Here is a 13,273-nt window from a genome sequence, read left to right as displayed (position 1 = left end):
GCTGGAGATATTGAAAGGAGAGAAGTTGAGTAACGAATACCAAGAAAGTCCAAAGACAAAAGCTGTGTTAGGACGAAACGTCGACATGACGGAAGCGCTTGTGCTCCTTCTATTGTAGTTAGCTTTGGTTAGCTGAAAGGAGAGTAGCACTTACAATAAATTCCCATCTTAACATAGTTACACATAATAATTTGTTGTTGCATTTTATTCACAAAATACCGTAACTGAGCAGTCTGGTCGCTTCAAAGAACAATCGCCAACATTACTTGTCGCTTGCCACGACCAGTTGCCGTTATTGCCACATGCGCCGTTTCAAATTACGTGCACCAATTGAGTTTACCAGTGTGCTTTACAACTTCCTTTCATTTAAGAATGGCTGTGAAAACGTGCGGGTATTTGACACACAATTTTCTTTAGTTATCCGAGTTGACAAAAAGGCGCTCCATTGGAGAGGTTACGTGGAACTCACCGTCTCCCAGGAGCATTTGAAAAGGTAAGTCAGCTAAAGAGAGTGTTTTTTCGAAAGAATTTTATTCAGGAGGAAGTTAGGGAATGAAAAAATGTCTTGCTTAATGGAGCTCTTCTGAAGGTTTCAACTGGCCTCTATCGAAGTAGGTCTTTAGAATTTTCTACTAGTAGTCACAATGAAAGCCTCTCTCTTTAAAGTCCGTTTATAAGGAGTCTTAAACCAAATCTTAAGCTGATTTACTATGAAATTCCATAGCTTCTCGGAGATCATTTCCAAAAATAAACGTCTCAGAGAACCATCGTTGTCTCGGTAGAAGTTCGATATAATTCTTAAGTATATTTCGACTTGAAAGGAATATCCAACTCATTTCTTTTTTCGACCTTTTTTTGAAAGAGTCCAACAACAAACCGCAATTAGTACAGAATACAAATATACTTATAGGAAATTGTAGGGGACGTCAAAGTTTATGGATAACCTGCTAAAGAGCTTTCTCATCTCTGAGGGGATCGAAATAGAGCATTGCAGGATAAAAGGATCCGGGTTGATCCAAAAACTGTTCAAATAGTTTGTAATAAAATCCCCTGAAAGGTTCAGTATTCCAATGAGCCCTTGCCTTTTAAGGAAGCTGCCCGTGAAAACCACCGTGTTTAGGTTTCTTTCTATTCTTCGAAAGAATGCCCTGAAAATTTTTGAAAATAATGTGTGCTATATCGGCCACAAAGTCTCCAGCCTCTACACTGTCTATCCCAGTCTTCCAATATAATTATAACCACAACAAAAAAATTATGCAGTTATAATTATTTACACCAGTTTGTGACCTCTTAATATGCAAGACGTCCCCATTACGATGATTAAGGTCACCTTTAACAAATTGTTAATCTGCAGCCCTTTATGATTTAGACGTCTCGACGATGTTCGCACAATTGTGAGATTAGCGCGGCGGCCAACTTTATAGTCGCATGCTGTGTCAGCGAAACATAAGTGCGTTGACAACAACAATTTGACAGCTGCTAACGGCAGCCAAGTGGGCAGTGGTAATAAAACAAAGCGTAGCAGCTGTGACATATTGCGCCAACCCACAGCAAATTGCATATCACACCTTAATGAAAATTTTATTAATGGCAATGACATTAATAAAGTGCTAATGTTAATGCCACATAACTGTGTTAGCGTTAATGAAGAATGCTAACAGGTAATTGTCGCCCAAGCGCAAGATGCTGCTAATGAAGATGGTCGGTGCGACCGCTTATTAGGGGTGTACTTAAAAAGTTAAAGATTTTCTAAAGAAGTAATCTGACAAAATTGGAGGCTCAAAAAGTGTGACAAAACTTATTTTCTACTAAGAAGAGTCAAAACATTAATTATCTTGTGATAAATATTGAGTCTCCACAATCTAAACTTTGACAACTCTGTGACTCGAATAAATCCGATTTAGTTTATATGTGATATCGGCCACTATAAAATTATAGTCTTATGTTTTTTTTTTATAATTGTCCAAAATTCTCTCACCTTTAAGTACCACCCTAATATATGCAAGAAAGCATGTAATATTATATAGTCAACTCCTGCTGTACTCAACTACAGCAGTTCCCCTTTCCTGCCTTTAACTGGGCGTCGCTGCAATTTACCAAATTGAGACGTCTTCGCACTAAAGTGAATTGTTTGCGTAAAGTGGGCGGTGCAGGGTTGAGTTTTTTGCAGCATTCTTTGACGTAGACAACCTTATTACTTAGCTACGAGTATCATGATAGTTGGCTAGCAAACTAAAGTGAGCGAAAAATGGGCAAGCAGTGAAGAAATTCGGAAAACATAAAATTGCATGCCTTCATCCAGTAACTGAAGACTACCATACATATATTTGTACATATATATGTGTCCGACTTTTCAATTTCTTTGCGGTATTACGCAAAAAACTTCAAGCGTTTTGAATTCTCAAGTTGCTCTTTTTATCGCAGGAGTCCACTGCTTGCACAACACTCTTCTTTCACTCGCTTTGCCTTCACTTGCAGTTTGTCTTCTCTGCGCTGGCATTTTCAAGTAGAAAATAGTGAATGAAAAATTGAAGCATACACTGTATTGAACTACATTGCAGTGAAATTCTCTTGCGTGTCTTCAAATGACCGCATAGTTTGCTGTGTGATATATCTTTTGAGCACTATTTGTCATTTGTGGACTTTCAGCCGAATCAACTGCAGTTTGCCGGCTTTGATTTGATCTCTTTTATTCTTTGATGTCTCTTTCGAGTGGCTTTTGATATTTTGTGTTGGGTTTGTGTAATCGCAAAGCTAAAGCTGAAGTGACTTTTGGGTGAAGACATCATGAAATCATACATCATTAGATCGTAAATTGTAGTTGTTGAAAATAAAAATTCGTTTTCTGTCATTGAAGACGTTTGATATCATTCTCACTGAAGGATCATAAGATATAGATGTTATGGGTTCACCAAGGTGATCTTATAACAGAAATTAAAGAGGAAAACTTAATTTTGATTCTTTTCTGATTGTGATTTACTAGTCACAAAAACCTTCTGAGTTGAAGCTTCAGGATTGGCTGTTCAAGATCTTTCTCCAGAAATTCTAAATTTAACGCGCGAGCATGAGGGTTGAGTTAGATTCAGGATTGATCTCATACTTAGTTATAGCTATAGTTATACTAAAAAAATGACAATCACAGCAATCTAACTTTGCAATCACAAGCTTCCAAAGACACTTTGAATTCATTTCGAAACGAGTTTATTTGTTGTTGTTCAAAAATCAATTGCATTTGCTGAGAGTTGCCCAAATTCTCGTCTACTTTATCGTATGCGTATCTTCTATATTCAAATTCAATTCAATGGGATTATTAAGAATCCAGTTGGCATCAAATCAATATGCTGGTCAGCATGCCACGTCGCCAGATTGACAGGTTGTTCCTGTGATTTTGGTCAGTCATTGCATTTAACCGCAACGAATTGCTGTTAGCTGTTGTTGTTGGCGATGGATACTAGGTGACATGTGTACAAATCTACATGGATACGGAAGCGTGTGCAAGTGAAAATGTATGTATGTAGAACACAGGCTTTTCAATGATATTGTACATCTTTCTCTTTTAGGAGTATAATACACTATTCAATTTCAATATTCAAATGATGATTATACATATTCTGAAATTTGATTCGTGAATGAGCGGAATATATGAATTACAAACAGTTAGAGGGTGAGGAAAGGGAGAGAAAGAAAGAGAGAGGAAGAGAGGGAGAGAGAGAGGGAGAGAGAAAGGGAAAAAGAGAAAGAGTTTTAATGAATAGAAACTTGGAGAGTGGCGCATCGAACAAACCACTTTTGCCAATATAAACTTACTGGCGTAATCCTATGGAGACAAAATAGCTATTAAGTATTGAATTCGACTGTGTTTCATTTTTATTTTCACGTGCAGAAAAGAGCGTGAGGTTCAAATCGATGTATAGAATTGATTTATTTATTTGGCCAGTTAGGTCACTTCATTGATTCGCTGTATCGATCTTAAGTGAATATTTTTCTTGCACGCCACTTGTTGTCATTGTCTGCTGAGGACCTATATATAAATGTTAGAGTTCATCTCTTTCTGGATTCGAGCTCACGTCTTTTCGTATATCAGTCATACACTCAACTCATACGGTTGTTATGATCAATATTACATAAATATGGAGCTAATGCTTGTTTTGCACATAATTATAATGTAGTTATCGGTTCTATTTTTTTTGTACTGACTGTCTGATTTCACAATTAGATTTTGGCAATTAGAAAAGTCAGCAGTATAATTATCAACATCGCATCAGTACGTTTGTTAAGGTTAAATGACAACGAAATATTCCACTCATTAGCTGCCGAACCGAGATGAAGTTCTCACTATTTATATATCAAGTACTCACTATTTTACTTGTACATAACCTACAAAATGTGTTCTCGAAGGTTTGTTTTATATTTATTGAATTTCCCAAATATTGATCTACTATAAATTTCTTGCAGAGCAACTTTGAGATCACCTACTCGGAGTTTAACTGTACCAAACACGATCCAAAAGGTTACGTTGCCAAATTATCCTGTTATATAAGCAAAAACACGAAGCGCAGCAGCATCTCCGCGGAAATGCAATACAAAAAGGATATCAAACGATTCAGCGTAAATCTGCACATTGTATTACCACGACGCCCTGTCGACTTTGTGCTGCTCAACTTAACCCGTTTGAATGGTTGTCAATTTATGGCGAACAAAGATCAAGTGCCGTTTGTGCAACTTGTGCTTAACTCAATGAAACGTTACAGCAACTTAATGCAGGGTTGTCCCTACAAGCGTAACACCCTGTATTATTTTCGGGGGTTACGCATGGATTTGGATGCCTTGCCAGCTTTCGCGTTCGACACGGATATGAAGACGTGGCTTGACGTTTTTCACGAGGGCGATCTACTATTTGGTATATTCGTGAACAGTCGCATTCAAATGCGCAGGAATGGTTAGTTGAGGGGGAGAGGGTATTTAACGATTGTCAGCTAAAAATATATTTTTCCAGTTAAAGTTATAATATGCATTCTTATATTTTAGAAATCACTTGTACGAATTACTTTGTTATATAATATAATAAAATACAGGTCACTTTCACTCTTTCTTGCCTTACATATCTGCAGTATACCTTATAAATAATCCAGGTCGGAGTTTGGGTGTTATTTCAGATTTTCTGCTTGGTAGTGCTGCCTTAATGTCACCCATGTGCTTTGTAATGCCTCTGCGGTTTCGGCATTTTATCTGCAAAAGTTTGTTGTCTTCTCGCCAGTATTGTTTGTTCGTTGAATTTTCGCCGCATATTTATATACTTTTAGTAAATTTATAAAGAGGTTATATTTGCTTTATTCTTTTTTTTTTTTAAATAAGGTTGCAAGATTGCTCAATTTAACTGAAAAACATAAATATATTCAATATGATATAGTTTCCTTCTTTCAGAGAACCCCTCAACACATGTATTAGGAGTTTCGCTGTATACATTATTTGGAATCTTTAGATTATTGATCAAAGCGAAATCACTGAAGTCGTTGAACTTTCAAGATACGGCAATGCTTCTTTTCTTATTTTCTTCGCTTCTTATTTTCACAGGATTTGGAGTAAATGACAGTTCCACATAAGGTCAGCATCTTTGCTCCATCTTTGGTAAATTAGTGGTTGTCCGGGCCTTCTAATTTGTGTGATTAATGAACTTTATTGGTTCGATAAAGTGTGTCTCCTTTGGAATAGCGGTTTTATTTGAAGATTGTCCGGTTGCCACCAATACAAACTTAATCGCCTTAGCAGTTTCATGATGGGCACAAAATGTTTCGTCGAAATATGAAGGTTTCCTTAATTTTCAGGAACCGATTCTTTTTGTCAGTAGAACAGTTGACCTCAGGGAAAAGTGTTGACCAAGTCTTGAATATAAAATAATAGAGGTAGAGTTTTTTAAGGTTGTAGTACGGAAAACCATATATATTTTCCTTCTCTTCCACTAACAGTGCACAGAGATCATGCAAAATGGGCTCAGGCTTGTTCTCTATAATCGAGCTCCATCAGTAGGTAGCAGGCCTAAACTTGAATTAAGCTCATGTGTTTCTAGATATTTTCATATGTCGTACTAATTACAATACACCCTGTTATTGTAATGTTTTAAAATTACGGTTAACATTGTAATGATCGGTAGTTTCCATTGTTTGTGCTTAATTTGTTATAAATTTATAACAAGCCATTACGAACTAATGGTTAGACTAATTACAAAATCAGAATATCAAATATATAATATGAAAATAGCAGAATTAGTCAAAATTGAAAATATTTCTATTCAAACACGCATGTGAATAAGATGCGTTACACACAAATACTGAGACTCATATTAACAGTTATTTTGCTGGAAAGCGAATTGCAAAAAGTGCAAGCTAAGGTGAGTCGAGCTAAAGCGATATTGATTACTCTTCATATTTACCGTTGCAATTGCTTTGCAGAGCAACTTCGAGCTCACCTACACTGAGTTTAATTGCACCGTATATGACCCGAAGAACTTCGTCGCCAAATTGCAGTGCTCCATAAGCAAAAATACGAAGCGCAGCAGTCTCACTACGGAGGTTGTATTCAAAAAGGACTTAAAACATTTCAGCATGAACTTTCTGATTGTTTTGCCGCGTCGCCCTGTCGACTTTGTGCTGCTCAATTTAACCCGCTTAAATGGTTGTCAGTTCATGGAGAATAAGAATCAAGTGCCGTTTCTAAAGATTTTACTGAGCTCATTGGAACGTGTCAGCAACTTTATGCAGGGTTGTCCCTACAAACGTGGCACGCTGTATTACTTTCGTGGATTGCGTCTGAATTTGGATGCAATGCCGGCGCTATCATTCGATACCGATATGAAGTTGTGGGTCGATTTCATGTATGAACGTTCGAAGCTTTTTTCGTTCTTCATTGACAGTCGCATACAGTTGCGACGCAGTGGATGAGCGACAAAGCGGGGAGCTTGAATTAGGAAACTTTACAAATGTCTTGTGACTTTATTTTCTTTATAATAAATGGAAGTATTGGTAAAACGAGTGTTTAATTTACACTGTCGGCATGAATTGTAGAACACGAAGATCCTGAGAGACTTCGTTATAGACGGACGAATGAAATGAAGGTAAACCTTATAGATGGAGTTTAAATATCTATAGTCCTAACCTAACTTGGTTTAGATTTAGTGTGGAACTAGCCAACTTCTTCAACCACATAGTTACTCTTCGGGAATATGTGATTTCAAATATACATTTTTCATATTGAAGAAAGGTAATAATAAATAAGCATAGAAATATCTTTCACATTTCGAAAAATATTCTCAAATTAATGCTAATCTGAGCATCTTGAAACCCTTCTGAAAGTACAACCACTTCGAAAGCGCTGTGTCAACAGAAATATTATTTATTATTCATACGCATAAAGAGTATTGTGTTCAACGCACATCAGCGACTGCCATAAACGAGCGCATATTAAAGCCGAGCGTATCATCGCTGAAACTACAAAACAACAACATAAGTACTACAAATTGGCCTCTCTTAACTGCAAACAACATTCTTTTATAGCTGAGCTGCCTTACTACTTTAGTCGGTTTACGACTCTTCGCTTACGTTCACATTTAATACCTGTTGTACCAGGTTTAGTGTGTTTACCATGACAACAACAACACTAGTTATTATGGCTTACGCTTTTTACGAAAAAATTACAAACTCTCTTGGCGCTCCTTACTGTATATGCACTTATGTACAGTATGAATGCGAAAATATTTTGAAATTTTACGTCAGTTTCGTTCCTAATGGAAAGTAGTATTTGAATAATAAAAAAACTGTTCAGATGTTACATTAAGGGGCCAGATGTGGAATACATGCTAAGTCAGGTGAAAAGGCATACATTGTTGTTGTATTAAAATGCTAGGATAGAAAAAGTTTAGAGTATGTGAAAGCCATATTGGGTGTGCAGTTGGTAGTGTCTAGTGCAGAAATCCTTCTGGGTGACTTTAGAATAATTTTTTTTTTTTAATTTTTTTTATTTTCATACTGGCTGATCCCAACCAAAATGTCTCCAATAAATTTCTTAGTCCCTACTTCTGGCTTAGTTATATAAAATGATATAGGTTTAACACTTTAGACTTTTATTCAATAAGTTTTTTACTTTTTCTTAAGATTAAGATTTGATAATTTTACACAGAAAGTACCCTGAAAAGCATATTTATAGTAAAACATTGACACCTTCATCAATTACGTCCACCTCAAACCAAATGCCGGTGTAAGTGATGCATATTCACACCAATATCTTCACGGAAACATGCTAAAAGTTGTTCGAAATCGCGATAGGATGCGGAATAGTTAGGGGTACTTGGACTAAATTACACAGAGGAAAATACATTAAAATATGACTTTAAGGGGAGTGGTGTGAGGAGCTTTAGTAGATAAGCAAAAATCTACGATTTCTGTTTGAAGATCAAAGCAGGGACTTATTAAAGGACTTAGCTGCCAATAAAATAGTTCGAATGTACTGAGTCATAAAACGATTTTAGAGTACATGTATCAGTTTTATGGTCCTACCTTTTTATTGCCTTAAAATTCTAAAGCCGTACGCATATCCTTAAAAGTTGAGGGTTCAATAAAATTCGCTGGAAATATTTCGGCAACTGGTGGCACCCAAACGCCACGTGTTTCCGAGCGATGCAGTAAAGCAACTGAGTAACAATACTGGAAGAGCATAGCTTTCAAGCGATGTATGTGAAGCAAAATATATAATAATCTTATAAAGATACTTTGCATGAGAAAATCCAAGAGTTTTTACCTAATATAGACACACAAGCTGAGAAAGTGGTCTAAATCCTCAGCTTCCATCAGCAATCGGATGAGTTTGCCGGCAATTTCCTTATGCTGTGTATTGAATAGCGAAAAGTTTTGCTTCATACCCAATTTAGCAGCGAAGGATAGATCTGGCTTTGATGGCAGCTCATTCAGCGTGAACTATGTGGGAGTAAATATTGTACATTAATAAATATAATTGCATATAATATATATTTGTATATTTTACCCTTATATACTCGCTATTCGCATAGCGTTCCTGCAGCATTTTCTTCACGCCTCCATCGCACTCCATATAATGCGAATCCGGTAGTTCGAAAATACACTTGCCATTGGCGCGACAAGTGTTGATGGGTTCCATAGGGCTCTGAAAGAGCATTTCGCTCTATTAGCACTATTTTCGTAAGCATGTGGCTTGAGAACTATGTATATATACGAATATTTTTTTTTTTGAGGCTTTAAGTTATATAGTAAGATTACGGTTTGTAGTTCAACATGGAAGTTTTATAAAATTATCGATATTCAAAAATTATTTTTGATGCACAAAATTATGAATTGAAATTATCATATTGACTCAATTTTGCTGTGCTGTTCCAGACTTTTAGACAGTTAAGAGAGGAGAAAAGTAAAGTAAATTGAACTAAACAGATACCATGAAAGTCTAAAGACAAAGGCCTGTACTGTGTTGGGGGAATGAATCAACCGAAGTAGGTCTTCGAAATTATTTACTAGTCGTCTCATTCAAAGTTCCCTTAAAAAGTCTCTGATAAAAATGTCTGAAATAATACTGTAAATTTTTTGCAGTTTATCATTCTAATCTGCCAAAGCCATTCTCAGAAATAAATTTACTTTAGAGAACCTTTAATCTACAAGCTCAAAGATGAGTTGCAATATTCAGCGTAAATCATACTCATAGTATTGTCGCATTCCCCTGTGGACTGTGTGCTGCTTAACTTAACCAATTTGAATGACTGCCAATTCATGGTGAATAAAAATCAAGTTTTGCTCCTGCAACTTGCCTTACATTTTCGATTACGAAACATTACAACAACTTTCGAGGGCTACACTTGGCGTTGGATGCATTGCCAGCGTACGGGTTGGACCTTGAAGTCATGGTTTGAGGTTATTATCTATCACATTTGTGCATACTGGTCGGTTTGTTCGTGATCATTTGCAAACGGCGATAAGTGTGGTCAGCTAAAATATATTTTTCAATCTAAATGTTTCACTTCTTTTCCTGCTTTGTAGTGCTGCCTTAATGTCACTCGGTTGCTTGTAGCGCGTCTGCGGTTTATTGCTTTCTCACAAGTGTTATTTGTTCGTGGTATTTTGGAATGACTAATACTAATAATACACTTCAGTATTTAAATTATTAAAAATTAAGTTTAACAAATTTTTTATTTAATTTTATTAATATTATATAATACACAATTTGACCCACATCGTCATATATATGGAAAGAAAGAAATTAGAAAGGGACTGCCACACTATAAATGCAGTACTTATGCAAAGTTCTGTTCCGATATCTGTACTAGTGGTTACTTAATATATTGTAAAGTAAACTATTCAGATCGACTTTAAAGTTCTGGTATATAGGAAGTAGGCGAGGTTGTGAACCGATTTGGCCTATTTTCACAACATATCATTGGGATGCAAGGAAAATATTACAAACCAAATTTCATTGATATTGGTCGACTAGTTTCGGCACTATGGTTTTTGACCCATAAGTGGGCGGAGCCACACCCACTTAAAATTTTTTATACCAATTTGGGTGCAGCTCTTTCGTATCTTCTTTATAATGAAATTTAAGGTTTCTGGTGTTTTCCCTTACTGAATTAAAGCATTTTTAGTAGTTTTCAACATAACCTTTGTATGGGAGGTGGGCGTGGTTATAATCGGATTTCCTCCATTTTTGGACTGTATAAGGTAGTACCTAAAGGAAACGATAAGTTTGGTTGATATAGCTTAAGTAGTTTATGAGATATGTACAAAAAAACTTAGTAGGGGGCGCGGCCACGGACAGACAGACACTCTTCAACCTGATCACTTTGGTGTACATAACTCTATATGTAACTCGATTAGTTTTGCGTGTTACAAACGGTACGTTATGTGAAAAAAAGTATAATACTATCTTAGCAACTTTGTTGCGAGAGTATAAAAATAGATTTCAGACTGCTTAAATCTTTAAAATCTAAAATTTATTTATTACTAGCAGGCCCGGCCACACGTTTTTGTGTCTAAGGTATACAATTAGTAAATTTTTCAATGCAGAGAAAAAATTCTTACGCATAAAAACGAAAACGTTATAGTCGATAAATTTTAAAATGATTGATTGATTGTAGATCTGTGTTAAGCGTAAATCATCATAATTTGTAAAACTTTGATTTTTTAATCGATATTGATTACTTTCTTCAGTCTTGTTCTTTTGCAAAGTTTGATGTTGATTTATGTTACGCAGCATAAAGACAACTCACACTACTTTTAATTGCAAGTGAGTGGGGATAGTCCAGCAATTTTAAATAGTCTGTGGGATAATTTAATATGTCATCCTAGTTTAGAGTTGTGTCAACTCTCCTTTAACGAAATTCTAAATTGTCGCATTAAGATCACAGAGATGCTTGTTTTTTACCACCAATATAGGTCATTCAATCAGCCATTTATGTTTATTATATTATGGTTTCAAGCCAGGAAAAACACGATGAATAAGTTCCTCTTTCGAGGCCATGAAGTGACAGAAACCCGTTAAAAATGTTATTAATCCATCGAGGTGTCAAGTGCGTCGCTAACACTTTCAACTATTTCTACAATCGCAGTATGATATTGTTGGAAAAACACTCCTATGTTATTTGATAATTGGCGATTCTTTATGTGTCGCCACAAATTAGATGATTTTAGGAATGTTATTAGTTCGTCAGCAACAGTTGATCCTGGAATAGTCTGGCGAAAATCACCTGCCAACAGAATCATGGCTTCACCAAAAATATTTTCGGTGTCGCGTAAATCTTTTAAAGTCCTTTGTAGTACCTCCAGATACTTGAATATCTGGAAAATCTTGTTTATAGCTCTGTTTTTGGCGATTTTGCAGACTGGTGTTTGATTTGCAATTTAGGAGTCATACTAACAGGTGCCAAGTTGCCCCTATTCCCATATTATATGGGCGTTGAAAATGAGTGAAATCGGTTCAGGAATTACCTCAACCTCATGTACTATAAATGTTGATATTCGTTATTCTATTTGACTTTATTTCAAATTGTGTGTAATAAAATTACATCAATAAATTGCGAGAGTATAAAATGTTCGGTACAATTGAACAATGAATGACAAAAATATTTTAACAAAGCAACAATGACAACTTTCAAAATATTATTATTTTTTTTTTTTATAATTTTGTTGTTTAAAATTAGCCAGATCGGTTTGGCCCTTCTCGACTTTTTTCGAGACTAACGACACAAATTGTTTGTATGGGTGATTAGAAAATTGTGGATTTAAGACTATTTCAAGCAATTTTTCTAATTTTTCTCTCCGTAAGAACCATCCCGTACCTCAAAAAACATTCTAAACAAAGAATTTGCGAAATCGTTTCAGCGGTTCTCGAGTTATGCGCTTAGCAATACATTTTGCGATTCATTTTTATATTATAGATGTTAGAGTTCACTCTGTTCAGAGAATTCTCTGACAAAGCTATAATACCTAAAGCTCATCTGATAGCTACGACTAAAAATGGCCTGCGTACGCTTTACATAGAAGTTCAAAGCTCGAGCTTAATGAGACTTACTTGAAAAGGCCTCAGAAATTTGTACCAATTGGGGATGGGTCATTAGATGAAGTCTCAATGTATGTTAATAATTCTTAATTCCTTAATTCCACGAGTTTCTCTCATTATACAACTCCTTAAAAATATATAAAATGTGTAGTAGCTTCTTCAAATGGAAAAGCTATTATTTACAAAGTAATTACGAGCGTGTAGTTTGTGGCAAGTATTAACACTGAAAATTTGTAGTTGTTGTAAATTGTAATGAAAATATTCAACATATTACTCGAACTAAGTACATGACTGCAAACATGTAGCATAAATGTAAGGACTTTGAAAGTTTATCAAGTGGAACAAGAGTTATTAAAATACATGAGTATTATTTAGGTATACTAAATGCAATACTATTATATATTTATGCACTTATACATACTTATATAGTATATATGTATGTACTCAAATATGTACTTGCAACAAGTTATTCTATGGAAAATACAAAGGAATGCGCAGTAAGTGTAGTAAGCGAGTGAAAAAATAGCATGCGTGTAAATTGAATTTCAGTGTTCAACTAGTTGGTGCCTTAAGATACAACAATAACAACAACAAAAAGAAAAAACAACTATAATAAAATGTAAGCGACGACAGTGTTAATAAAACCAATTTGCTTTCACCGCATAAAGACAAGAGGGAACGCGCACAATAGCGGCACGTAGCGTAT

General features: G+C 35.6%; 3 protein-coding genes across 3 annotated transcripts; 2 read left to right on the top strand and 1 right to left on the bottom strand.

The window, feature by feature from the left end:
- Positions 1–4,228: 4,228 nt before the first annotated feature.
- Positions 4,229–5,199, top strand: LOC105211714 (uncharacterized). Its single transcript, XM_054233996.1, has one exon. The coding sequence runs from the start codon at positions 4,576–4,578 to the stop codon at positions 4,942–4,944; it is 369 nt and encodes a 122-aa protein (XP_054089971.1). The 5' UTR covers positions 4,229–4,575; the 3' UTR covers positions 4,945–5,199.
- A 957-nt stretch (positions 5,200–6,156) lies between these two features.
- On the top strand, positions 6,157–6,963 carry LOC105211713 (uncharacterized). The gene has a single exon (XM_054233997.1). It carries the CDS (start codon positions 6,603–6,605, stop codon positions 6,936–6,938), a length of 336 nt encoding a protein of 111 aa, XP_054089972.1. The 5' UTR covers positions 6,157–6,602; the 3' UTR covers positions 6,939–6,963.
- A 1,812-nt stretch (positions 6,964–8,775) lies between these two features.
- On the bottom strand, positions 8,776–9,210 carry LOC128922682 (phenoloxidase 2-like). The gene is made up of 2 exons (XM_054233998.1): positions 9,034–9,210; positions 8,776–8,966 (listed from the first exon to the last, which is right to left on the bottom strand). The coding sequence occupies exons 1-2, from the start codon at positions 9,181–9,183 to the stop codon at positions 8,787–8,789; spliced, it is 330 nt and encodes a 109-aa protein (XP_054089973.1). The 5' UTR covers positions 9,184–9,210; the 3' UTR covers positions 8,776–8,786.
- Between the last annotated feature and the right edge of the window lie 4,063 nt (positions 9,211–13,273).

This window comes from Zeugodacus cucurbitae, chromosome 6 (genome assembly GCF_028554725.1).
Source record: "Zeugodacus cucurbitae isolate PBARC_wt_2022May chromosome 6, idZeuCucr1.2, whole genome shotgun sequence".
Lineage (NCBI taxonomy): Eukaryota > Metazoa > Arthropoda > Insecta > Diptera > Tephritidae > Zeugodacus > Zeugodacus cucurbitae.
Note: the sequence above shows the minus strand (reverse complement) of the source record. Positions and strands in the feature narration are given on the sequence as shown.